This window comes from Brachypodium distachyon, chromosome 5 (assembly GCF_000005505.3).
Source record: "Brachypodium distachyon strain Bd21 chromosome 5, Brachypodium_distachyon_v3.0, whole genome shotgun sequence".
Taxonomy (NCBI): Eukaryota; Viridiplantae; Streptophyta; class Magnoliopsida; order Poales; family Poaceae; genus Brachypodium; species Brachypodium distachyon.
Window position 1 is genome coordinate 21,594,164 of NC_016135.3, and position 26,403 is coordinate 21,620,566.

General features: G+C 47.5%; 4 protein-coding genes across 8 annotated transcripts; 2 read left to right on the top strand and 2 right to left on the bottom strand.

Moving 5' to 3' along the window:
• Positions 1–3,105: 3,105 nt before the first annotated feature.
• Positions 3,106–6,525, bottom strand: LOC100832927 (probable serine/threonine-protein kinase PIX13). Of its 4 annotated transcripts, none has more exons than XM_024456427.1 (6): positions 6,078–6,520; positions 5,457–5,881; positions 4,761–4,896; positions 4,304–4,476; positions 4,074–4,197; positions 3,106–3,977 (listed from the first exon to the last, which is right to left on the bottom strand). In XM_024456427.1, the coding sequence occupies exons 1-6, from the start codon at positions 6,448–6,450 to the stop codon at positions 3,505–3,507; spliced, it is 1,704 nt and encodes a 567-aa protein (XP_024312195.1). In that variant the 5' UTR covers positions 6,451–6,520; the 3' UTR covers positions 3,106–3,504. The 4 variants fall into 4 exon arrangements, with proteins under 4 accessions (XP_024312195.1, XP_024312194.1, XP_003581530.2 ...); XM_024456426.1 differs by having other exon boundaries at positions 5,457–5,884; XM_003581482.4 differs by having other exon boundaries at positions 4,304–4,446; positions 5,457–5,884; positions 6,078–6,511.
• Positions 6,526–8,308: 1,783 nt separating this feature from the next.
• Positions 8,309–11,173, bottom strand: LOC100833240 (protein RKD5). Its single transcript, XM_003581483.3, has 5 exons — positions 11,113–11,173; positions 10,725–11,001; positions 10,372–10,568; positions 9,019–9,242; positions 8,309–8,876 (listed from the first exon to the last, which is right to left on the bottom strand). Exons 1-5 carry the CDS (start codon positions 11,171–11,173, stop codon positions 8,622–8,624), a joined length of 1,014 nt encoding a protein of 337 aa, XP_003581531.1. The 3' UTR covers positions 8,309–8,621.
• Positions 11,174–13,533: 2,360 nt separating this feature from the next.
• LOC100824761 (transport and Golgi organization protein 2 homolog) lies at positions 13,534–17,058 on the top strand. Of its 2 annotated transcripts, none has more exons than XM_014895483.2 (5): positions 13,534–14,004; positions 14,087–14,275; positions 15,432–15,630; positions 16,229–16,423; positions 16,604–17,058. In XM_014895483.2, exons 1-5 carry the CDS (start codon positions 13,922–13,924, stop codon positions 16,739–16,741), a joined length of 804 nt encoding a protein of 267 aa, XP_014750969.1. In that variant the 5' UTR covers positions 13,534–13,921; the 3' UTR covers positions 16,742–17,058. The 2 variants fall into 2 exon arrangements, with proteins under 2 accessions (XP_014750969.1, XP_003580333.1); XM_003580285.4 differs by having other exon boundaries at positions 13,539–14,004; positions 14,087–14,285; positions 15,427–15,630.
• Positions 17,059–23,887: 6,829 nt separating this feature from the next.
• LOC100825064 (DNA-binding protein MNB1B) lies at positions 23,888–25,930 on the top strand. Its single transcript, XM_003580286.3, has 7 exons — positions 23,888–24,095; positions 24,225–24,308; positions 24,399–24,456; positions 24,571–24,615; positions 25,245–25,307; positions 25,409–25,522; positions 25,626–25,930. The coding sequence occupies exons 1-7, from the start codon at positions 24,067–24,069 to the stop codon at positions 25,638–25,640; spliced, it is 408 nt and encodes a 135-aa protein (XP_003580334.1). The 5' UTR covers positions 23,888–24,066; the 3' UTR covers positions 25,641–25,930.
• The last annotated feature ends 473 nt before the right edge of the window (positions 25,931–26,403 follow it).

Below are 26,403 nucleotides of genomic sequence, written 5' to 3' on the forward strand. Positions count from 1 at the left end.
GCAAGTCTATTCTCGCGGTAAAAAGAATCTCAAATCGGTGACACCCGCAAACCCCCAAGAGGTAGGCTCCCTTTTAATTTTACTTGTGATGACCGTGGGCATCACCCAGAATCTTTCAGGACACCCTCATGTTTCTTCCATTCAAAATCTCTCCCAAAAAAAAAAGCATCGCCAAGATGGTCATGCCTTTTCGTCAGGTCCATTGAATGTTGATAAGGGAGCACCACTAATCCTTGACCGAATTAAAGCTTGATCAAATGAGCATATCAACATGCACATATGAGGCCCAACCAATCTCTAATCATTCTCCAACACGCAGCGAGTATCAACATTTGAAAAATAAATGGGCCTCTGATTCATGACCTCTCTTGCATAGTTGACGTAAGTTGTAGTTTGGCCATCCTCATCGTTGAAGTCGATCAGTAGTCCAAACTCAACTTTGAATAATGAGCCATGCAAAAAAAAAAACTTTCCAAACAACAGTCTACATGATTGAACTGGCCCGCGGTTCCTTCGTCGAACTGAGCTCTATACGCCCACATGTTGTCGAATAGACTCCCGAGGTGCACACACTCCGTGGATGTCGTTCGGAACATCTTCCTCCAGGTTCACGCCTCGTAATCGTCCCCATAGATCAATGAATTCAACGAGATGTTACACCGTGAGACCTCCAGAAATGTTGATGTTTCTAACCCTAAGATGACGGCCCAACACTTTTTTGACACATGAATTCTTCAGTTTTGAATTTGCAAAGATGGAAGGAGCTATGTCTTTGGGCTTGCACCCGTCAATCCAAGGAGAGTGCCAGAACCTGCCGGTTTGCCCGTCTCCGATCGTTATGCATGTCACCTTGTAGAAGAAGTCCATATATATCATCATCACAAGGATGCATGCCCCAACCTAGCCCAAGCTCTTGCCTGGTCCTTCCATCGAAGCCACAGTCACCGAAGGCGGAGTGCTTTCGAAAATTTATCGAGGTCCAGAATCCCCAACCCACCTAGATCAGTTGGAGAACATATCAAATTCCAATTCGCCTTGCATTTTCCTCCCATAACCCTGACAAAAGGTTGTGGTGTAGCTTAAAATGAAAGGTCGGAAAACTAAAAGCTATAGTTGTATGGTTTTTAGGTCCTGTCAATTTTTCTTCTAATCGAATCACAAGGACTGATCATCATGCTTTAGGTCCGGTTTTTCTTATAAACGGGATCAATTTTTTTTCTAATCGAATCGCAAGAACCGACCGATTGTGCTTAAAAAGTAGTTATATTCGTCCAGCATACATGTAAGGGGATGATGAAGGTATGCGAAGCCTCCCCACGGACACCAACCAACACTCAGATAAAACAATCAGGACCTCCTAAGCTGATACTCAGACAAAGCTATAGTTATATGCACGGCGACAGTGGAGTAGTTCCACTGTGCAAGTCGCTGAGCAGTACTGCTTTGCTTCCCCCGTAGTGTCATCGACGTACTACTGATCTTGCAACTTGCAAGTTGCGGGGGTGCTTAATTAGAGAGGATTGATGGTCCATTTTTGTGGCCGTTGTGGGTCGATCGGTTGCTTTCTTTCATCATGGTCCCGCTGTCCCGGGCATGCATTGACACGTATTTGTTCTGGTAGAAGAGAGCAACCACATGTCTCGATTTAATTCCCGGTGTAGTACATCTGATCGCAGCTTTCCTCAAAAAACATATGATCGCCGCGGTGCCGCAACCTAGCCATCGCGCGCGGCTATCAAGTACGGAGTACTATAGAGAGGAGGTCGAACGTTTGCCAAGGAACAGCGCCGCGCGTGCGTGGTACACCTGTCTGCGTCCGATCGATTAACCGGCAACTAAACAGAGCAGCTAGCGTCTCTCTGTTATGTTTATGTACTCCCACCCAATTAATCGAATCAAATCACAATGAGCATCCATCGTCCATGTGATCAGATTGACATGTCCAATTTCTTATCGCCGCTGTCTAAAATAATTTTCCTTTTCGAGGACTAAAATTGACCCCCGGCGCCGGCCGGCCCTGGCCAAAAGGCCCAAAAGGAAACTTTGGGATCCGGTAACAATCCGGGTGCGGCGCGACCGATGATGGCTCGTGTTTAATGGCACGGGCGCGTACTTGCCTCGGCGGGAAGTAGGACGCGAAGCAGAAAGGGACAACTCAGAACAATCAGACTCCTCCAAGTCTGGACCGTAGCCCCGGTTGGCAGCTCTCGACGATCATCAGCCAGGTTGCGGCCATGCAAGCTGCTGAGCTTTTCGTTGTCGCTGTCGTTCTTCTGACATGTACGTGTCGCGGCCTGGCGGGCGTACATACCCGCCATGACACGTATGCGTGTACGCAACCCCGATTAATTACGTGCAGAGCGTAGCCTAGCTATAGGCCCTAGCGAAGGGGACAACTGACAGATCTTGGGGTTCTACATGCTGTGGGCACAGAGTTGGAAACCAATCCTATCCGCTGATCCGCACCTCCTAAACCTGACAGTTCAGCAAACGTCGCAGTGCCAGACCGTCTATCATGTGCCAAAAATTTCAGAAACGCAAGCTCAGCGTGCCTGGTTTTCTTAGGCGTAAGAAATCTCCGCCCCCTAGACCGGGAGAATGCAGATGACAATGCAGATCGACTGAGATTCCGTTCATGCACCCGCGAGTCTAGCTAGCAGCCTAGCACTCGTATGTGCTACGTGGAGTGGTATGTATGGGATGGGACTTGGTACACGAACGACTGTACATTCGCGTGTAAACTCGGGAATGTTCAGATCTGGAACAGGCCATGCCCTTTAAGAGCGAGCTGACAAAATTGTTGTTGTGACTATAAATCGAAGGAGCAATCGTGCTGCTACATGGGTCCCCGGCTTTTTTGAAAGCGGTGAAATTGAATTTGATCCCCACGAATCAGGCGCGTTGCACAACTCTCGAGCGAGACTACCGGCTGGCAGGGCGACATGGTTTGGACTTTGGAGCATGATCACACACGCACGCACGCACTAGCGGCACACCTTTCAAGAGGTTGCTCACCGAAGAAGTGCTGCTGTGTAATCAGATCTCATGCCTGTATCAGCGAGCAAAGGCACGCGTGTTTCTGTTCAACACCTCCACAAAGCCGCGACAGAAACTACATATTTACACCATAAAAAGAGACAGTTCAGAAACTACATATTTACACCATAAAAATACTAAATAAGAGGACACGAACTGAACGGAAAAAGTTCTCCGTATTTGCTACGAGGAGGAGGATGTAGCAAAGATTTTTGCAGAGCATGGACACGGCGTTCCTAGTAGCGCTGAAACGGGGGAGATTAGGAAGGAGCACCCTCCAACATTTGGGCCTGAAAGGCTGAAAGTGTACAAAAACCTAATCTCACTTTACACATTACAGAACCGGGTGGCCATTTGCGTCCACAGCGACCGAAAACGAGCCAAGATCACAAAAGCCCAAGACAGGGAAAACTGGGCCAAAAACCCGGTGCTGGGCTGAGCTCGACCAACATCAGGCCTTTCCGCCTGCTATCTCACCCGAGGAGACGGGTGGCTGCTGCTGCTCCGCCCGCCGTCCGACCTCGGCCGCGGAGACTGGTGATGGTGCGCGTGCCCGTGCCCACCCCGCGGGGCGGCGGAGGCGGCCCGAGGCGACTCCTCCTCCGGCGAGGCGCGGCGGCGGTGGTGGCGCGGCCTCATCCCCTCGATCTCCTCGAGGACGGCGACGACCTCGGCCATGGAGGGCCGGTTCCTGGGCTCGCCCGCGAGGCAGCTCAGCGTGAGCTGCGCGGCCCGCAGCGCGGCCTTGGACGGGTACTGGCCCTCCAGGCGCGGGTCCACCAGCCGGGCCAGCTTCCGCCGGTCCGCCAGGTACGGCTTGGCCCAGTCCACCAGGTTCAGCTGCGGGGCCGGCCGGGCCGTGTCCAGCGCCCGCAGCCCCGTCAGCATTTCCAGCAGCACCACCCCGAACCCGTACACGTCGCTCTTCACGTACAGGTGCCCTGCAGACCGGACAACGCCCGAGCTTAGAAATTTCAGTTTCATTGCATTCCATGCACAATGGGTGCCTAGAGGGTGACCCGGGGTGATGTTGTTACCTGTGGCGACGTACTCCGGCGCCGCGTAGCCGTAGGTGCCCATGACGCGGGTGGTGATGTGGCTGTCGCCGCCGGTGGGGCCGTCCTTGGCGAGACCGAAGTCGGAGAGCTTGGCGTTGTAGTGCTGCATGACGACGAGAAAGAGAAAGAGACAGCTTAATCCACTGGATGTGCGGCGGGTCCGGGCTTTGTGACTTCGCGGGTGCAATCTCGTGGATGAGCATACGTACCGTGTCGAGGAGGATGTTGGAAGCCTTGAAGTCTCGGTAGATGACGTGCTTCTCCGACGAGTGCAGGAAGGCGAGGCCGCGCGCAGCGCCGATGGCGATTCGTAGCCGAAGGCTCCAGGAGATGGGTTGGACGGATCCTCCTTCTGCTTGCAAACAAATGCATGTTATGTCACCTGAACAGGCCCCATGTTTAGTCATGTCACTACACTATTGGTTGGCTGTAATGAGGCAATAATCTCTGTGGCGTCTAATGACCACAACATCACTTTTCTTTTTTCTTTTTTTCTTGCGAGTTGACCATCACATCACACTTAAACAGACGAAATCCAAAATCATTGTCAGACGTCAACCCAATCAACATCAAATCGAAACCAGTGAAGTTGCAAGGAAACAGTCAGGAAGAAACGCCAAGATGAAACGAAAGAACGACAATAATACTAATTGCAGGAGAACTCACTTCTGAAGAGGTGATTCTCCAAGCTCCCCTTGGCCATGAACTCGTAGACGAGCAAGAGCTCCTTGTCCTCCAAGCAGTACCCCAGCAGCCTCACCAGGTTTGGATGCGATATCCTCCCGAGAAAATTCACCTCGGACTGCAAAAAATATTCCACAGAGAGAGCGTCACGGATTAGATCAGCACGAGATCGAAACAGACCAAACACACGCCGGTCGCTGGGCCTAATTAACAGACAACCGGCACGCAAATGCTGAGATTTCAGCAAGAATGTAGAAAGCAGACCGGCCAGGACGGCACCAACCTTCACAGCAGACAGCAATACGGCTAGCTTATATGTCACGTGACGTGAGGAGGTGTGGCTACCGAATAATTAACAAGTTCATTCATAACTCTATATGAACATCTGAAAACGATGGTCTGCTGGCCACGTGAACACGTACGCGGTATGTAGCTGGAAATTTGGCGCTAAGTCGAGCCACAACCACAATTATTGATGCGATTTTTTTTTTAAAAGCTCTTGCAAGTTTATCCTCTCTCAGCATTTCTGGATCAGCTTGACGAAAACTATAGTACTACTGCCGAATCGCGTCACGCGTGACATTACCACCCTCCTCTGTTCTCTAGCTAACGACTCTCTCTACCTTGGACGGCGACGTGAATTAAGCGCGTGCGGCAAACGCTAGTAACAATACGCACCTGCCATTCTTGCAGGCCCTGGACGCTCTCCTGGCTGAGCTTCTTGACGGCGATGACCATGCCGGTGCCGCTGCGCACGGGGTTCATGGTCTTCTCGTCCACCCAGCCCTTGTACACGCGCCCGAACCCGCCCTCGCCCAGCATGCTGTCCGGCTTGAAGTTCCTCGTCGCGGCCTTGAGCTCCGCGTACGTGAAGATGCGCAGGTTGGGGGTTTCCAGGATCGTGCCCTGATCTGGCTCCGGAAAGGCCCCGGTGACGCTGCCGGCTGCCGAGGTGCTGCCGCTGCTGCTCCCCCCGGTCGTGGTGCTGCTGCTCAAAGTGCTCCTGGACGAGCCAGGGGACCTCCTGCCGTGCCCTGCGCCGCCCATGCCGACATGGGCGGTGGGCGCTGCCGTGGGAGGGGGACTGCGGCTTGCTGTTGCTGCTGCTGCAGCCAAGAAATTGGTGAGCCACGGAAGCAAATCTGGAAGGTGCTAGCAAACCAATGCTTTCGCGTGATGAAATTTGGTAAGATTTGGGGCAATCAAGAACAAACCGGTGAAGGTAAACCAATGTCGAATTAATCGATCAACACAGACTAAACAAGGAAATGTTCCGAGGAAGAGAAATCGCGGTGTTACCTTGGGGCTGTCCATGATGGCGTGGTGGTGTCTTGACGGCCTCCGCCTCGGCTTCTTCATAGCCGAAGCAGTTCCCCATGGAAGCAACTGCGCAGAAAGCTCGATCGAAATCTTCTTCTCTAGCCAGAGCCTCTGTTTTTAGCTCGACTACTGGTGGTACTGCCCATTTCTTTGCTGCCGAGCTTCTGATATAAAAAGGCCCGCCTCTGCTCCCCCTCGTGCAGACGTACGTACGTGCGACTGCCGAGGCCGAGGCGTACGCGTTATGGAAGACCTGCCCGGGCCGATGGGATTGGTGGCTTTGTCGTCTCGGGGATTTTGTCTGTGTGCTTACGATGACATGGCTGTTAATGGTGCGCCGCGTGTCAGCCATGTGAGTTTCGATTTAACTACTACTCCCAAATGTCTCTGCGTCTGCGGGGCGAATAAAGTGCAGGATTTGATGGGCGTTTACTTGCGGCAAGTCAAACGGGATGCTCTCGTTAGTATCATAAGTCGTCGGTCCCCCTTTAACTATCCAGGACCCATCGATCTCTTTCGACGTGGCTCCGGTTCCTGGCAGGTTGCAGGGGGCGGGGAGGAAAGTGATTCCGGAGAGTATGACATGTCGTGGTTCACCGTCTGGACGATTAACATGGCGGGGGAAAGCGGGGCTGGACATGCTGTCTTGAATTGAAACCTTGATGGTGATCGAGAGACAAAGGCCGAGAATTTCCCTCTGCACGAACCTGTGCATGAAGGATCGATCAGGTGATGAGAACTATAAACCGATAGCGTGCAGCCTTGTTCCATCTTGTTAGGCAAACACAGGACAAGCCTGGGAACTCCAAAGCAGTGGCGCTCAGCGGAAACATAACTAGCTAGCTTACGCCATCATGCGTGGAAACCATGTCATATGCTAAAACAAACAAACTGGCGTGATACGATCTTCTGTCAACGCGACTGCGACCTGTACTGCAGTGCACATGTTTTGCAGTTCTACCCATCCTTGGCCGCCGGACCTAACCTAAACACGGTAACACCCATGGACAAAATCTTTTCTGAAGAAGCATGACACGGCATGAACAAAGATCGCAAGATCTCAAGCTTGTTCGTCTTGGACCAGATGCACAGCTCATGCGGTATCACCGATTCACCCGATCTGTGGATTACGGAAGCCTACCCGCACTCATTAACGATACCAGATTAATCACTCCTCGTTCCTCTTTCGGGTCGGTGGGGCCCAGCTTTGGACACTTAACCTGAAGCTCATTCGATTTCATGTCACTAAAGCGCATGCCTTTTCTGTTTCTTTATTTGAGTCGAAACTCGAAAGTGCATGGCTTTGACAAAGCAAAGACAAAAGGCGCCGTTTTGTATTTGATTGACTAGTTTGGTAAAAGACCTCACGATGAGATCGGATGGGATTGCCAATCTTCTAGCCGATCCGTGCGTTTGGATTATTATTTGTACTATATAAGCATTGACCCTGCTGATGGACTTTGTTGCGTGTGGAGTTCACATCGAATTGACAACTGAAGCTCGCCAAATCAGGTATGCCCATTGTGTCCCGTCGAGCGTGATTAATTGTATGCCCCATCCCCCCGCGCGGGCTCCAGCTCTACGCGGCTCGATCGAGAGACCAACCTACACGGTTCGTGTGGTGCTACTTGCGAGCAACGACATTTGCGAGCGAGAGGATGGGAAGGGGCTGGGACGAGAAGGAATCTTAGGACCCATGACCTTAACATGAGGCGGATGGAGTAATATGTATAGTTCAAGCAGCAATAATGCACACTCAAAGGGTAACAAAATTAACACAACAACTCGGTTGAACTCCACAACTAGTTAGATGTTCTTCTTGTACTCATACCTGGCAAGTAGAGGTGCAAATAGGTAATCCCGAGAGTAATCATCTAATCCTTTTTAGTTCAAACAAATGAACAAACTATTTAAATTAACGTCATTTAAAAAATCTGGTTTATTATTTGAACTAAGTAGAGTTAAAGGGTACTCTCGGGCTAAAAAAAAATAGGGCTTGTCCTTGTCGCGTCATGCAAGCTCTGGAGTCCGGTGCGAGAAATGGTTTGATGAATCATGATGCCACCAATCATAAGGACAAGCCGGTGCTGGTGTTCTCCCAGCGACTTGATGGACGCTTCACCCCCACGGGCCCACGGCAACCTGGGACTTCCAGCTAAGAAGATTTCAGACTTCTCTTTTGGTATTGTATTATTCTCTGAACTTGGCAGCAGAGTTCCTTCCTCGGCATGTTCAGACTCAGTTTCAGCTAGATCCGTTCGCCAGATCGGCCAGAATGCAAAACCATCCGGAGACACAAAGCACCAGCATCACCATCAGAACACAACAGTACAACACAGTTTACAAAGATGTACTGACTACTGAGCATACATGGTTCAAAGCTAAGTTAACCGGACAGCATTGGCTGTCTTTGGTATCTGGCACTACGAACTTCAGGAATCACCTTCCTGCTGTCCAAGGAGCTCTCCCCTTGCTACACATGACATGAGAGTTCAATGCTAGGTCTGACGAAGGAGGAGAAATCTAGCGGGTCGCTATATTTTTAGCTCTGTATCTCCTCTTGAAGACGTCCTCCCTGAACTGCTTGGTTTCAGCCATCAGGTCCAGGGCAGGCTTCAGTGTGATGGTCTCCTTCTCACTCTCCAGCATCTTCTTCCGCTTAGCCAATGCCCGGATGGCGTCATGCTTCTCCTTCTCCTTCTCCATTTCCCTTTCCTTCTTCTTGTGCTTGGCCTTCTCCCGCTGCACACCATCTCTTTCTGTGTCATCAATCACATACTGCAAGAGATGAAGTATGAGTTGTGCTGGTGTCAGCAAGTGAGAACTACTTCACAGACTATGATTTTCCGATGATTATGTACAGAAAGAATAATTCATATGTGATTACGTGAAGAGGAATAGAAGATGCCGTCAGATCTACCTCAAGATCATGGATCAGGGAATCAAGGGACTTGATTTTTCGGTGAGGCCAGCGGGGTATCCCATATTGCCGACATTTCCTCTTCAGTATGCTGACTCCAATCTTCAGAGTCTTGGATGCTTCCCTGATTGGAAGATGGAAGTACTGAGCTATGTCAACTAGAGTAATGCTAGCTATGTACTTCTGGTTGGCTCTCCGCTGCTTCTGAACTGGTTCTGGGAGTCCTGCATTACCTAACGTCATATGGAGATTATTAAGCATTCAAGTAACAGAAATGCAAATATGAAACAGCACAAACAAGATAAAGCTTCACAAACAGACAGTTAGCTGTGGGTTCAAGAAAAAAAAAGATAAATCTTACAAGGAACAATACTTTAAATGGAACTAAAATAGTTCATTCTATTTATATTTCTATCAGGGAAAGTATGATGTACATAAGAGAGAACAGACAGGCCATAAGTTCCATGAAAAGTAACGGTAAATAATTCAACCGTCCCCTTTTTCATTAGAGTTATTCAAATGCCATGAATCCATTTAACAGCTCCAACATAATTCCAAATTCTGAAAGATTTCAAGAATTGCCACAAACAACTAATGTCACACACAAAAAGTTTCATTGTAACAAAATGTAAAGATTAACCTCATTTCCAACTTTGTATTCAGTTAGCAGAAGTATGGTTGTGTCAATTTTTTCTTCAGATAGTAGTTGTGTCGATTTTGAACTACTCCCTCTGTCCAACAAAGGATGTCTCAATTTTGACTAAATTTGAATGCATCTGTACACTAAGTCATGTCTAGATACATTCAAATTTTGACAAACTTGAGACATCCTTTGTTGGACGGAGGGAGTACATGTTTCCATCTATATAAACTTCGTTACACAAGGAGTAAAAGCATAGTTAAAATTATACTAACAATTGAATTATTAAGCTTGACCATCCTATTGAATTTATCTTTCCTAGATAACTGTTCTGCTGATTGTCTATCAACAGTTTTCTTTGGCAACAGAATGGTAATCAATTAGCAGTTAGCCCATGTTTCTTTTTTGGCAAAGGAAGCTAGCTAGCTACTAACTCATATCATGTTAGGAGGATAGGATGCATTGGATGTCACTTATTTCGGGACGGAGGGAGTATTATACTCCCCTCTAACAGTCAAACTCACTATCATTGTTTACTATGGAGTACTATATAGAGACCACCCCTATCGTATCAATTAGTGTAGCCCACACCTAAACCCCTGGTTGACATCCACCACCTGACACTATCGGAACACTAAACCTTCTCTCACGGGTGTCAGCCTCAGATTTACATTTGATAGATTTCCAAATCACAATGGAAGAAACGCAATCACCTTCACCAGTTTGGGGATCGTCGTCAGAATCAGAATCTGATTCACCAATCTCGTTAGAGGTTCTCTCCCTTTCATCCAAACGGGTCGATTGCTCATCTGGATCACATTGAAGCTCTGGGACCTTTTCAGAATTCTGAAACTGAAACACCTCGTTCAGGTCCTCGTACAGGGAAGGCACAGACATCAGCCCAGGATTCCTGATAGGAAAAAGAAAATTAAGCCTTTTCAGCACTCAGTCGCAATCAGCCAAAAATATTTTCCGGGCAGAAACAGTTCGGGAAGAAACGGAAGAAAAAAAATTGGATATCGAAGAATCGCGCATCAGCATTCGTCTGAGCTTTGGGCGATCGTACCCGGATGGGGAGAGCATGGGCGGAGGAGTGGGCGGCGGCACAACGGCGGCAACGGAATCGAATGCTAGGATGCAGCGCCAGGCGCCCACCATTTTCCCCTCGTGGTACACGGGCCGGCCGACCCAGTCCGCCGAGAGCAACCGCGGCGCGACGACGGGGGCCGGGAGCTCGCGGCACGAGGAAGGGGAGAAGGCGAACTCCCTCTCCACCCACTTCTCCCACCCGCAGTCCCCTCCCTTCGCGACGACCCTATACCCGTGCACGCTCCTCACGGCACCTGCAATGGCCAAAAGCACAGCACACGCAACAAAAAAACCGTACGTCACCACGCCGTGCGCTGCGAAGAAGTAAAAGAGAAAGCAAAACGATCGGGGAGAGCGTGAGAGACCGTGGTCAGTCGTGTTGACGAAGACGGCGAGCGCGGAGAGGGTGGAGACGACGGCGTCCATGGAAGGATCTTGGTGGGGAGAGATGGGTTGGGGGGCGAAATTGGCAGGGGGATTGTTGCTTCCCAAGCGTGGATGGAGAGGATCCGTCCGCTGGCTTGCACCGGCGAGTTGAAGCGGGCTGCGACAAAAGGGAGGGGTGGTCTGTGCCGCGTGATGCTACCACGCTTCAAACCAGAGCTGGCATCTGGACCAATTTTTGAAAGCAGGGGGTTCCTATCCCCCTTCCTCCAAGCAAAATGTGTAGTCTCTGCTCATTAAACCCTTCGATTTTTGGGCTGCAATGAGTTGGATTCATGAGTTGGATTCCGACGTCTTTCTTCCTTGTGCCGGGGACCGCCGTCTTCTCTCTGTGCGGGCTGCCTTCCTCCTCGTCCTTTCTAATCTTCTCTCCGGCGTGCTTTGGGAGCCGCCGCCGCCGTCCTTGGCATCGTCAAGTTGGATCATCATTGTGCCCGATCAAGCATGTATTTAACCCCCGATGAGAGCTCGTTACTCATTGCCGCTCTTTCCTCTTTTTCTTCCTTCCTTCTATTTTTTCTCCTGCTCCGCTTGTCCGCTGCCGCGGCAATGTTAGGCTTACAAGGCTAGTGACAAATGTATGTGTCTTTGTTTCTTTCCTTTGTCTCATGCTTCCTTCTACTCCTCCTATTCCGCTCATCGCTGCCCATGACACCGTTAGTGTTATATGGCTAAGTTTTCGCGTCTTTGTTTTTCTTTCCTCTCTCTCCTCCTTCCTTATACTCCTTCTGCTCAGCTAATTCACCGCCCACGACAGCCTTTGCGTTATAAGGTGGTTTTAAATGTTGGTGCATTCGTTCTTTTTTCTTTTCTTTCCCTCCTCCTTTCTACTCCGCTCATTCGCCGCCGCGACAATGTTAGCATTACAAGGCTAGTTTTAATTAATTGATTGTGCCTTTGTTTTTTTTCCTGTCCTTTTTCCGTCTTCCTTATATTCCTCGTGATACACACGCGACGGTCTTAGCGTCATAATTTACAAGGCTAGTGTCTCAATGTTTGTGTCTTTGGTCCTTTTTCTTTTTCCTTTCTCTCCTCCTCCTGCTCCGCTCATGCGTGCGACAATGTTAGCATTACAAGGCAGTGTTTAAATTTTATGTCTTCGCTTTCGGAAAAATATAAAAATTGTACTTAAAGTCACAAATATATTTTAGCCATGCCGGATGAGCACGGTGCTCTCGACTTCAGGAGCAACGCGGCACCGATACTTTTCTGGTTTGTTGAAGCGCCAGAAATTCTCAAAAAGAAACTGATCACCTCGCGTGTTCTCTTCTGGCTAACTGGAACGCCAGGACCAGTTCAACTGAAACGTATCCGCGCGTGAAAAGGGAAACGTATAACGTATTGGTCCAAGTCCGCGTTCAGGTCCCCTAAAAAAAGTCTCAATTCAAGGAGAAAAGACAATAAACGACACCCTGTCATTCTTCTCCCTACCGATTATATATTCATTTACTATTTATTTTGCCTTTCTACTCATTTACTACTCCTGCTCAGTGGCGCCCTTGCAACAGCCTACTGCTAGCTGGCTCTCCGGTCTCCACTGCCCGTTTTGACGTATACACGTCATGCTTGGTTGCTGCTTGCCCGTGCGGCAGTCATCGCAGCGGTAGTGCGTCACACTGGCAGGCGGGACCGAGGGGCGCACGTATGCGGGGAGATTACAGGTGGCACCGATCACACCTGGAGTTGGTTGGATCCGCTTCTCTTCTTGCTCCACACTCACGGCGTCTGCACTGCACCGGCGCGGGCACCACCGGGCTCCTATGATTCTCGGCTTCTCGCTTTCCATCGGAGCCGCGAACAAATTTTTGTCTTTCTTGAGTGACGCCAACCACCGACCGGACGACGGCCGCAATGCTGGTGTGCGTGTGATAAACTGGAACTGTGGAACAGGACAAAGCCGGACACTCCCTCGGTCCATTTCCTCTCAGTCAGAGCACTGCGCCACTGCCAAATTCAGCACGAGTCGTAGGTCCGCTGCGGTATCCCCGCCTGAAAGAAGGGATGAAAGCAGATGCATTTTTTTCTTACTTTTTCCTCAACCTGATTGTTTGTTTGTTTGTTTTCCAACCTGATACAGACTAGAAGTGGAAACGTTTTAGGGGCCTAAACTCCTAACTGTCTAATCTTCTTCGAGGTAACTCGTAACTGACTAACCTTTGTAAATTTCAGCGTTCACTTGTTTTCCGGTGATCAAAATACAGAAAAGAACATGACTGTTTGCTATACAACTCGCAAGGCAGACTGGTGAAGGGACGATTCTTTTCTGTTGCTGGCCTGCTGCGAACCGAGAACCAATCAATACACCTGACGCCCGGGCTGGAGGACTAGTGGAAGCTGGAGCCTAGAGTGTATTCAGGCTCATTCTTGTCTGAGAATTGAGAATGACCAGATTTCTGTGAGGAAGCCCTGTCGACTGCTCAGACTTTGACATGGTGGATTCATCTGTTCAATCGATTGGGAGAACTGAATATAACGAGTGACTTCTGCAATCCGGTACCGCCCCGTCTTCCTACTCGGGACACAGATAGATATTCGCACTTCTGCAGGGACCTTCTCGTAATCACGCGGCACGCCAGCTCGCCGAGTTCTCCGTCGAGGTCCTCGTCGTGCTCTATCCAATACCCACCCACCCACCGACGAGCGCCGCGATCACCGAGCACGTACGCGCGTGCTCCGACGATCTCCCGATCACCTTCCGCCGCCTCCTCCGACCCGAGCCCCAACCCGGCGATGTGCATCGCGGCGTGGACATGGCAGTCTCACCCGGCGTACGGCCTGCTTCTCCTCTTCAACCGCGACGAGTTCCTCTCCAGGTGCCCCCCTCCCCCCCTTTCAATTAGTTTACCCATCTCTCTGTCTTTCTTATCCGTTTGCTGGCGCGCGAATTGTGTGAAGACCGACGCGGCCGGCGGGGTGGTGGGCCGCCGCTGGGGAGGAGGGCGAGGAGATCCTCGGAGGCAAAGATGAGCTAGGCGGCGGCACGTGGCTGGGGTGCACGAAGGGCGGGAAGCTGGCTTTCCTTACCAACGTCCGGGAGCCCAGTCCCCGGGCCGGGGCGAGGTCCAGAGGGGAGCTTCCTGTCAGGTTTCTCCAGGTCTGACCTTGTCAATTTTGTTCAGCACTTTTTTTTCAGTCGGCGACTCGGCGCAGTGGATCAGTTCAAGACCTTTGTATGTTCTAGTAATCTGCGACCCTGCTCTTGATATGCTCAAATGGAACAAACTCCTCTTGTGTCAATGTATGCCCACAACTATGAAAGCAAAAATGGTACTGTAATTTGCATGTGTATACAAGATCTTTCATAAGCAGACAAATTGCTGGCTGGCGGCATATCTCTCACGCTGGCCACCAGTTCCTATGCCGCTATGCGGGCATATGAGTCTGTCCACTTAACTTTTATGCAGTAATGCAGTGTCTGCCAAACTCCATCATTCATCATTTGATCTGAAAAGAAACATATTAGTTGTTCACATCTATTAGGAAACATGTGTACAATTAAGAGTAATTTGATCACACTTATGGTTTTATGAGCCTGCAGTTATCTGATAACGTACTACATCCGATGTTAATCGACAACAATGCCTTATAATCTTGACATTTACCAATCATGATACACCATCGTATATGATGAACAAACCATAGTCCATAGATGCGATTGGTAGCTTGTTGAACTATTAAAACCATCTAGGATTTACTTGCACCCCTGCACTGACTGTGCCACATGTAAGGAAGCCAGTGAGAGCTTGAAGGAGCACTGAATGATCACGTCTATACCCATCTTAGCCTCTACTGACCAGCATGAGCACCACGCCCACCAGATAGCCGCAAGATGGAGAAAATCAATTGACCAATGGCGTTTGTGGGCTGAGCGGCAGGTCCACAATAATGCCTCTTAAAAGTTTGTAATGCTTTACAACTAGCCACATAGCTATATGCCTATATTACATGAGCTTGAGGAAGCGGGGTCACGGGATGCTACTGCCACCACTTACATCCAAATACAGTGCTGATGCAACATTTCCACTTTCGTACTAAAAAGAAAGGTTTTGCTTCCGTCAAGTGACTTCTTGAATTTGTAAGTGAGCAACCCATTTGGCTTGCTTAGGCCACACTACAGTTTGTACAATCTCGCTTCTCTAGGATACCTTTTAAACCTCTCCTTGACTATTCTCTTGAAAGAATGCATGTGCTGTTCTTGACTATATCTGTTCATTTACTATGTATTTTTAATATAGGGCAGGCTGGGTCCGTTGGAGTATGCAACAGAAATTGCAAAGGAAGCAGATCAGTACAATGGTTTTAATCTTATATTGGCCGATGTGCATTCAGGAAACATGGTTTACATCTCTAATAAACCCAGTGGTGCTCCTGTGGTTCAAACAGTTTCTCCGGGCAGTCACGTGCTTTCTAATGCTGCTATTGACTCGCCTTGGCCAAAGGTAAGCTACACCATTACAGTGCACAACGGTGAATTTTCCCCCTGTTCTGGATATTTTTCTTTGCTACACAGTTCAAATCTCTGTTTTGCTACAAATAAAGTCACAACTACATGAGATTCAGGTGGCCGTGCAAGTTAATGGGACCAACTTTGCTGGCTTTGTTACTGATCTAAAAATTGCCACGACGCGTTTAAATTCTCTATCTGTTTTACGCAAACCCCAATTCATTTTTCAATCAATGATGGCGTGCTTGCTGGGAAATTTTGTTATTCAATCTTTGCTTGGTTCCACTGAAGCTAACTGTATGAAGCCGTGAATAATATAGTCAATTAAATTCCACAAGTAAGTTTATTGAGTTGTTTGTTTAGTTTTAGAACACGCATATGGTGATAACCAGGTTGTATGCACCCATCATGTATACTGCTAAATAAGTGATGTGCAAACGTGTGGAAATTTGCTTCATTCAAAACTATTCCTGCTGTTTATAACCGGACACTTCTATCTCATGATATCTTTAAGCTTGAATTTATTCTAGTTATCTGAAAATGACAACTCTTGGACTAACTTTACTCATGGTCTAGCATTTCTCACCCTACAGGCATTGCGCTTAGGACAGAGTTTCAACAGATTTCTTGCAACACACGATTCTGTAGAAGTCCCTTTAGAGCAGATGGTTGAAGAATTGATGATGGACACCGTCAAGGCTGACAGATCTGAGGTGCCTGACACTGGCGTCGATCCTGACTGGGAATACCAATTAAGCTCTATATTCATCGACACAGAAAAAGGACAGGTAAGTCATAGGGTTCAGTAGTCCCTTCATGTTGTTTCATGCAAAAAACATTTCACTTGGATGGTACAGATCACACAGGCAAATGCTCGTCCTGGAACAGATATGGACTTTCCTGTTTCACTGTTCTGGCAAATTCCTATTGTGCAAGGAGAGACCGAAAATTCTCTCTGTTTTTTTCAGGCACGATATGGGACACGAAGCATGGTTGCCATAGCGGTGAAATTGGATGGTGAGGTAACTTTCTACGAGAGGTCCCTAGCCAGCAGCAGCTTGTGGGAGGAGAACCTGGTACAATTTCGCATGGAGATGGCAAAATAGTCTGACGTGAGATGAACACTAAATCCTCACGGAGTCGAAGAGTGGCAACCTGACAACTGACGGTTTTTTTTTCCATTTTTTTGCGAGAAAACAACTCAGTTTCTTTGCACAGTGAGAATTACCTTAGAAGTTTGCACAGTAAGATTGAGGGAGGTAATGATTACCCTTTCTGTAAATGTATGGTGGTTGTTGTGTGGTCAATGCGATTTTATACGATACTGGTGATTGATTTGTTGTATATGCCCCTGCCAATGCCATTGTAATTCTGAAAGAATAAATTGGTCCTTTCCAGTGTTACAAGTACATGAGGTCCCTAATGCACCCCCTGCTTTGTTCTTCTGTGACCTTGAATCACCGTTTGCACGGCATTTCAGGTTCTGCATGGTTGGTTACCCTTTTTTTTTTGGCAAAAGGAGATTTTATTACAATTTCATAAACATGTCACTAACAATAATGTGCAAACCTGCACATTTAGAGAACTGATAACAGCTTTTACAAGGCAAGATGAAGGATTATGTGCTAACCCTGCACAACTATAAAAGCAAGTTTGAACATTATGGAGTCTGTAAGCATCCTGTGCTTGCCTGTGAGCAATATTGTTGTTTTCTCTTCTAATATTGATAACTCTTGCATCCAAATTTTGAATATAGCTGAGAATCTGGTGCAGATTTGGTCTTATAGACCAATGTCCTGGATGCTTGATCGGGTCGCCTTTTACCACAGCTTCAGCAAGGATATGGCTATCAGTTAAGAAATTCGGCTGTTGAACTCCCATGGCTGCTCCAATCTGTGCTGGCAGCCAGCTCCAGCGTTTGAGCCTCCGCTTCAAGTGTTGATCCTGCAAAAGAAGAAGCCTCTACGAAAACAGCATACTTTTGATCACCTCCAATCCGATGCATAAAGATACCAATGCCCGCTTTACTTTTTGTACCTGCAAGAAAAGACACATTTCGGGACAAATTTGAAGCTGGGGGCTTCCAAGCTGCATCAGAAAAAATATTAGGTCCTTCAGCCATGCGATGCTTGTGAAGCTGAAAAGAAATTGGCGACACATTTTCCTGCACAGGAATTGGATTGCGTTGCCTTCGCTCATCAATGTTTTCACCTGTATTCAATAAAGCACTAGTGGCAAAAAGAACCTGCAAGGGTTTTTTATCTTTCCTTTGAAGACAAAGATCATTTCTAGATTTCCAAATATTCCAAAGTGTTATGAAGATGAGAGCAACAGAACCATCTGATTTGTGAGTGTCCATCATGTGATGTATGGCATCCTCGGTTTGGTAGATTCCCTGTTGGATGAGCCCTTCAATTCGCAAACCTAAAAGGGAAGCAAAACTTACAGTCAAAAAATAGGTGAAAGTCAGTCTCTTCCTTTCCACACCTCACACATATAGGATCAATATGGTTTGATCTAGCCGATGCCCTAACTCCGGTGAGAATAGCTTTCCGAAGAAGTCTCCATCCGAAAACCTGCACTCTTGGAGGCATTTGATTATTTTTCCAAATAGTTTGTATCATGTTCCGCACTTGAATAGAGAGACCAGATTGATTACCTGCACGCAAACCGTAAAAAGAGGGATGAAAAATTTGGTAGGCACTTTTAGTAGAACAAATTCCTTAGGGAGTGTACTTCCAAACAAGGATGTCATCATTATCATTATTGAGAACAGGGATTTGGGCAATTAAATTAGCATTGTCAAAACCAAACAGATCAGTGAGAAGAGGCATATTCCAGTTTTTTGTTCCAGGAATCCAAAGATCGGAGATGGAAGTTGGATAGTTGTAGCTGGGATTTTGAATATTAAGCTTATCATGAATGTTTTCCCAAAAACTGCACCAGGGGGAAGACCAAATGGAGGAGTTACCATTAGAAATTTGTAGAGTGGTGGCGTTGATGAGGGGTTCTCTAACTTTCAGAATGGCTGTCCAAAAAGCAGATTTTGGAATATTTTTTGGGGCTTTCCAAAAGGAGGTATTAGGAAAATATTTGGATTTAAGTACTTTGAAAGTGATGCTATCTAGAGAGATGACAATATTCCAGTTGGTTACCACTTGTAACCGAATATTTCATCATTACAATGAACTCTGCTAGCCTTAATGACAGTGAGTCAGCGAACCGAGAACCGAACTCATACAATCCAAATTGTTGCTTGTCGGTCGATTTGGTCATTTTTTCATTGTATTCGTCTTTTGCGTCATGTTTTTAACATTCAAAACCCAAATTTCTGTAAAAATCTATACTCTAGTCCATAAACCCAATTAATTACCTGCCCCGCCCCAACTTGTTATACTCCATGCAGCCCTCAACAAGGGTCCCATTGTGAGACCCCGAGACTGAATTTATGCAATTTAGCTCCAAATGCTAACTTGCGCATAAATCAAGTCCCAGTGCCTCCCTACGATGAACACTTCACAACATACACGCAATGTGTTCACCGCAGGTTGGAACAACAATGATATCATTACATCACTCTAAGACACAAGAATTAAGTCAAGCTCTTGCATGGAGCAAAATACCGAGTTATTACAACTCAGGGACACATGTCCACAATCATCATTACACTTGCGGAGGCAAATTAGGCCCGAGTACGGACAAGTTACAATTATTGCCTAAGAGGCTGAAACTGGAAAGGAGAGCCCGCCACAAGTTCACAGAACCCTGCTCTGGAATCTTCTGGCTAAGCGTCGAAGCTGTCGTCGTCGAACTCCACGAAGTAACCACTTACCTGTTCCTCCGGAAACTCTGGAGAAAACAACGTTGCAGAGCAACTGAGTACAAAGTACTCGCAAGACTTACGGGAGATCTAAACTAGATATGCAACAAGTCTCAAAAGATGGATAAAAAGGTGGGGTTATGCAGTAGCAATTTATCTGAAGAGACACACTAATGACATCGTCTAATTAGAGGATGAGAAGCGTCTACCAAGTGAGGTGATCTCTAATATCTAACACCAACCAAACACAACCTCTTATCACCCCCTCAACCCCTTGTGAGGAAATGATCCAAAGACACTCACACTTAAGCAGTTTTAAGCATACCCATGGTTAAGGCTAATTACTACTCAAGTTTAAGAGATTAAGTTAATTAATTGGTATGAGTTCTCTATGATCAAGTATGACCAACCAAGTCGTCCATGACCGCGGACACGGCTTTCCGAAAGATTTATCCCTGCAGGGTGTGCCAATTTACCCATACACGTTCGTCCAACCCTTGACGCCACTAGGATGGAACACACGCAAAAGCATGTGCCGGCAGGATTGAGCGACACGACGTTTCCAAGCCCCACAACTAATCCAGGAAACCACCCAACTGAGTCTAATCCGAAAACGAGAGCCCGGCTGAAGCGTCGTACGGACTCAAGAGTTGCGGGAACAGCTGGTAGTGGTTCAGTGTCCGCAGAATGACCACTACAGACGTGTGCCGCAGTCCTATATGTATGCAAAGTACCAACAAATCTGCAAACACAACAACAATGTATATGCGATATGCCAAATGGAACGCCCGAACTATGTGGCCCTTGGAAGAGCTATGAAACGAGTACTAAGCCGAGAGAGAACCCATATATTCTCCCACGAGCAGTTAGCGCGAAGTTTCTTGGGTCGGCGAAAACGAGAACTCAGTCCTTAAGTCGGCGCCAATGGAACAAAACACTAATGCGTTAGCACGGCCTCCCATCGTTGCCTTGTGCAGGTAATAACAGGTCAACTTAATAATTGCAAATACATACAGAAAGTAGCATGTGGATGTAGCAATTGTATAACCCCAAGTAAGGACACTAGACTAGCAATCTAAGCAAACTTCTAATGACCAACTAGGGCAATAACAAACATGTGACATGGTGATAGGATAAGGAACAAGACAACAGGCATTTGAGTAGAGCTGACTAAAGCTATGCAATCCTAGAGGCATCGTGACAAGAACCGAGAACGTAACTTAATGCAAGAATGAGAGAGAGGCATTGGATATAATCAATATGTTCAAGGAATGGCTGCTTGCCTGGATTCTCGGTCGCTGGGCACCGAGAGAGGGGATCCGAAGAAGTGTGGGAACCCGGATCGTTGGCAGAGTAAGTCGGAGTCGCTATCGTAAAGAACCAAATCACACAATACGCAAATAAGTAACCATTCACAGGTGCAATGCACAATACAACATGAGATGGCATGTGACAACACGATGCAACAATATGCAAGTGAAATGATTCCATTTAGCAACAAAGTTAACCATTAGGTGATTAGAACATGATAAACAGTAGCTCTAAAATACACAAATGGCCTAACCAAGTATGCTACTGTGTTCTACCAGTTACAGTGATCAACTTTGATGTTTACACTAATTACAGAAGAGTTACCAATTTTAAATTAGAAACTAAACAAGTACATACGTTTGAATTTCAAATCTGGGACAGATTTGAAATCTGAAACTTAAAAATGTAAATCTAATTGCACAGTTAAATCCCTTGCATTTTTCTGATTCCAAAACATATATGGTTTGCTCAATTTGGATATAGCATGCAATTACTAGGATTTAAACAAGATAAAACAACTTTCTGCAATTTAAACAAAACCAACAAGGAAAGCCCATGCGGATCCAGCGCATGGACTTGGTCCACCGGGTGCAGCGGTGCACCAGGCAACTGACAGGTGGGTTTGTGGGGCCCACTTGTCAGTGGCCGGTGAAAACCCAAAAAAACGGGGTTTTAACCTGCTCGAGGGGGAACTCGAACCCGCGCCGATCAGATCCAACGCTGAGGAAGCAGGCCACTGCGATAAGAATTCGCATCTTAACATAACAAGGGCGTGTGTCCTTTTGAACTAACCCAAACTAGCAGCTTGTGTGACCACACGATGCGGCGGAGGAACTAGCTAGCGCAGGAAAACGGCGGCACGCGGAGTTAAGCTAGGTGGCACGAAGGCCACCACACGGTCCTTAGCGAGAACGGCGGCGCAACGACGAGCAGCAGCTCGCCGGTGGCAAGCCGGAGCACGCGGGCGGCGCTACGGTGCACGAAAGCATGCGCGGAAAGAGGCGGGAGAGAGAGGAGCTCACCCCGGTGACTTGAGAGGAAGCTGACGTGGTTTACACGGACGTGCTCGTCGGAATTTCGTCGGAGACGGGCGGCGGCCGGAGTTGGGGAAGACGAACTAGGCGGCGACGTAGGCGATCTCTGATCGATTCCTCGCGTCCAGACGAAGAGCAGCTCCGGGCGAACAAGGTGACACGTGCGGTTCGTCGTGGTTCGGTCGGAGGCGGCGGCGCGGCGCGACGGCGTCCACGGCCCGGGAAGAAGGCGACGGCGGCGCGCAGAAGGAGGGAGAGGAAACCCTAGCAAGGGTTTGCCTGGCGCTGGGGAAGGGAGGAGGCGCGGTGCATCTTATAAAGGTGGAGTGGAGGCAGCGGTCGCTGTCAATGACGACGTGGCGCGGAGGGGGCTCCATCGGCCAGGAGAACGAAAAGCAGAGGTTGAAGAAAGCTCTTTGAGAGAACGTGTATTTCGCGAAACACTCCTTCAACGCGGGGAAGCGCAAAGCGGGCGGCGCGCGGTGGAGTTGGGCCGCGCTGGGCGGCGGGGCGCGCGCGGAAGAAGTGGGCCGCGGGCGCTGCTGGGCTGCGCGAAGGGAGAGGCCGAGGCGGCTGGGCCGACTCGGGCCGAAACAAGAGGTAAGCTTTTCTTTTCTTTTTTCCTTTTTTTTCTTCTGTTTTTGCTTTTGCAAATAGTTTTTGGATTCAAATTTCAAATACCATTTTGAAAAGCTGAGAAGTAGAAGAATTCAAATATGGCACTGCTATTTGGAAATATTCAAATGGAGTTAAAGGTTTGAAACAAAACCCATTTGAATATCATTTGAAAAATGTAGGAAAAGGAATTCAAACTCAAAGAAGGATGATTCATATTTGAATCTTCTAACAAAAACAAACAACAAGATTTCAAACCACAAGTTAAAATGTAATTTTCAAATTTTATGTGAAACAAAGAAGTGATGACATGGCATGGATGCAAATGTAAAATGTTATGCAACAAGAAATAAATTACAAACAGGTCCACACAAAGAGTTTAAATGTAAATGTTGCTCTTGGACTGTTACACCCATTTACCGAAAAGATGCTACCCGTGCAGTGGGAGGTCGATCAGTTATCGGAAGAGAGACAGGGAGCAAACCCTAACAGCCGAAGGAATGCCACCGGTCCAATCTCCACTAGTTTTTCTCATTTCTGACAACCCAATCGGTATCAGAGGGGAGGGAACCACTAATCAATGTCCAGTCTTTTGTTTTAGTATCTTTATCGTAAGATTCTATGTGTCTTTGATGACGACATGTGAAGGTGGTGAGCACAGATTAAAAGGTCTTCCAGCTCTGTCCCTGTTTTGTTGCAACTATCATGGTCTACTCCATGAAACTTGTTGATCTCATGGCTCGTATTTTCATGATTTTAATCATCTTACTCATTGGTTTCGTGACGATTCAACGGTTTGGTAACTAGTATTGCAAGGTGGTGTGTGTCTTGCCACCGTACGTTCAACGATCTCAGGTCCTCACCCGTTGAGGTGGGCGGCTCATGCGGCTTTGTAAAACATAGTCCACTTTTTTTTTAGGGAAAATGTAGTCCACTTTCGTGCATGTTTGGTCTTCTATTGTTTCATCACCAGATATTTTGAGAAAAATCAAGATGTGAATTACACATCTAGAAAAGTTTGCTTCAAAGGTTTTTATGTAACTTTCTTTATCGGGTTGCCTTGACAATTTTTGGATCAATTATACTTAGTTCGTCAAATAAATGAATAATAATTCATATCACTGTTTTTGAAGAATGTACCCAAAAGACCGAATTGAACACAAAATAGACCGATCATCGAAGACCAAATAATGTCCCACTTCTTTTTTTTTTTAGGGTTTATGGATGATACACCTGCTCAGGCTTATTGTATAGAAGAAGAAAAAAGACCGAATGCCCCAGCCGGTGTTGCTCCGACGAGTCAAAAAAAAAAAGGTGTTGCTCCACGGAATCCCGAACAGGCAAAAGTTCACTGGGCTCCCAAGCGGGCTGCCGTGTGGAGCGTTCAGTTTCTCAGCCCATGGCCCAGGTTTCCAGCCAGCGCAACCGAACCGATGACGACACCCCAGGCCACGCCCCGCCCCACGCGTCCACTCCGCTCCACGCTTCTCCGCCTCGCAGGCTCGCACGCGCAGCCCCCAAACCTACAACTCCCCCCTTCCCTTTCCCGTTCCCTCCGCTCCTCCCACACAACACCCCCAACCCGCAGTTGTTCCACGCCTCTGCCCTAACACTCCGCAAAGCCCTAGTCGCCGCGCGCCCGCCTGCCGCCATGAGGTCCAAGTCCGACGGAGACGCCTCGTAAGTTCCCTTCCTCCTTGCTCTCTCTCTCGTCTCCTACTCGCTCGCGGTTTTGTTCATCGCATCCGGTTGTAAATTCGCATCTAACTGCTCACGGTTCCTGCCCTCGCGCGTGGTGGGTCGATGCAGGTTCAAGGCCTCCGGCAAGCGCAAGAAGGCCACCGGCGGCGTCGCCAAGCCGAAGCGCGCACCCACCCCCTTCTTCGCCTTCCTGTAAGCCCCGCTCCCCCTTCTCGTGCCTCCAGATCTAGACGTCTACCCGTTTCTGAACTTTTTGTTTCCCTTTCATTTGAAATTGCGCAGAGCTGAGTTCAGGCCGCAGTACATGGAGAAGCACCCTGAGGCCAAGGGCGTCGCTGCCGTGAGTCACCGCTCCTCTCCTACGAACATTTTGCAAGTTTGCATCTAGGGTTTCATTTCTAGGGCTGATGGCTCATAAGTACGTGCATGTGATGGTTGTTTGTTTTGCTTGTAGGTGACCAAGGCGGCCGGGGAGAAGTGGCGCTCTATGTCCGATGAGGTTTGTCTGATTTTTATAGTGCTTATGTAATTAATATGTGGGGAAATTGTTCATGTGCCGTTTTCGCCACATCTTGCCATAGTATGACCTGCTTATGTAATTAATATTGAGTAAACTTGCTCCCGCCTCGTTATGTTTCGCAGCATCTTGCCATGATAGAACTCACCATGTAGTTAATGTGTGGGGAAATTTGCTCCTTGCTGTTATGTTTCGATGTATCCTGCTATAGTGCAACTTGAGAATGTACCCTTGCCAACATAACACTCAATCAACTTTCTGTCGCCCCAAATTGATAATTCCACTGGTATCCATTGCTATGTTTGCCAACATGGAAATATGTGCGCGTGCTATGTTGGAACTTGGATGAGGTTTGTCTGATTTGCAGTGTTATGTAACCTGCCAGAATAGCACCCAACCTGCCCCCTTTGCCCCAAAAGGATAATGCCACCAGTCTCTGGTAATATGTTATCATGTTAAAAAAATCGTCCAGGGGCAGCAAATTGAACATGGAAATACATTATCCTCCACGAGCCATAGTGTCACCTAGCTGTCACGTAACTGTAGCACCCATTGAGTAAAGGAAAGGCAAAATATTTGGTCCTAAACTGAATAATTCATCCCTTGTTTAGGAGAAGGCGAAGTATGGCGGCAAGAAGCAGGAGGTCCAAGAGAACAAGGCTGCGAAAAAGAAGGTAGGATTGTGACCGGCATGAATCTCTTGGCTTGACCTTGTACTTTGTATTTAAGTATCTCAGTTTTTGCTAATATTGTGGTGATGTGTTCCATTTATCAGGAGAGCACTAGCTCCAAGAAGGCCAAAACTGATGGTGATGAGGAGGAAGGAGAAGGTTCTGACAAGTCCAAGTCTGATGTTGAGGATGATGGCGAGGAGGATGGTGCTAATGAGGTATATAACATTTATGCACCATAGTAGGTAGGCCATCCTTACACTGCAGGGTGGATGGATTTTTCAAAGCGTTGCTAACTTATGTTTAATTTGTTCATCGCAGGAGGATGAGGATTAAATAGTAGCTTAGGGAACGGCAGCTATGCAAATCTGTGTTTTGCTGCTTATAGCTTAGCTTGCTGCGTTGCTGCCCTTGTCATGTAATGTTATGTCGTATGGAGAATGTTTAGATGATACTTCAGGGCTGTGGCACCTGAAGGTGTCTGTTTAATTAATTAGTAGCGAAGAAAAAGCTGAATACTCTTGACTGCTTTTTCTTCTGCCGACCTCTGCAGCATGTGTAAACAGTTAATCTGCATGCTTTTATCCACTGATCTGATGACTCACCCGCAGTTCGTTTGCTACTAATTGTTTTCTATATTGTCGTGCCCCTGTTGCATTGAATTCCTGGCTATGTTTTTTCCTCACTTATATTGTTGCTTCTTTTTTCCTTATCTGATCACTCCTGTTGCTTTTTTTCCCCTCTGATTCATCTTTCTTGTGCTCCACCCTTGTTATACGTTCTGTTTTGGTTTATAGTGATTGTCCATTCGCCCTTACTCCACATTATATACCTGTTCTGTTCTTGTGCTCTGAAGTTTTGTAGCTGGGCTATAAGGTTGTGCTTTGGTAGGATCGTAGAATTGCTAATTGGGATTAGGAAAGTAGCAGGGAGAAGCTTTCAACCTCGGCAGATGCAAATATAGCAAGGAAGTTTACACAAGATCTGGCAAAATGATGTATGGTTCCCACTATGATCCTATATCGTTGCAAGGCAACACTAATATTTTCATGTAGTTAAGTCCTCAGTTGTTTACTCCATTGTATCTGTTCTGTCATCT

Coding starts and splice junctions, on each gene's coding strand:
- LOC100832927 (XM_024456426.1), bottom strand. CDS start 6,450: ATGGCTGACACGCGGCGCACCATTAACAGCCATGTCATCGTAAGCACA. Junction 4,897..5,456: donor AGGGCCTGCAAGAATGGCAG/GTGCGTATTGTT, acceptor TATTTTTTGCAG/TCCGAGGTGAATTTTCTCGG. Junction 4,198..4,303: donor CCAACATCCTCCTCGACACG/GTACGTATGCTC, acceptor GTCGTCATGCAG/CACTACAACGCCAAGCTCTC.
- LOC100833240 (XM_003581483.3), bottom strand. CDS start 11,173: ATGGACGCCGTCGTCTCCACCCTCTCCGCGCTCGCCGTCTTCGTCAAC. Junction 11,002..11,112: donor CGTCAACACGACTGACCACG/GTCTCTCACGCT, acceptor TGGCCATTGCAG/GTGCCGTGAGGAGCGTGCAC. Junction 8,877..9,018: donor CCCTGATCCATGATCTTGAG/GTAGATCTGACG, acceptor CATCTCTTGCAG/TATGTGATTGATGACACAGA.
- LOC100824761 (XM_003580285.4), top strand. CDS start 13,922: ATGTGCATCGCGGCGTGGACATGGCAGTCTCACCCGGCGTACGGCCTG. Junction 14,286..15,426: donor TTCCTGTCAGGTTTCTCCAG/GTCTGACCTTGT, acceptor TTTTTAATATAG/GGCAGGCTGGGTCCGTTGGA. Junction 15,631..16,228: donor TTGACTCGCCTTGGCCAAAG/GTAAGCTACACC, acceptor CTCACCCTACAG/GCATTGCGCTTAGGACAGAG.
- LOC100825064 (XM_003580286.3), top strand. CDS start 24,067: ATGAGGTCCAAGTCCGACGGAGACGCCTC. Junction 24,309..24,398: donor ACCCCCTTCTTCGCCTTCCT/GTAAGCCCCGCT, acceptor GAAATTGCGCAG/AGCTGAGTTCAGGCCGCAGT. Junction 25,308..25,408: donor ACAAGGCTGCGAAAAAGAAG/GTAGGATTGTGA, acceptor TCCATTTATCAG/GAGAGCACTAGCTCCAAGAA.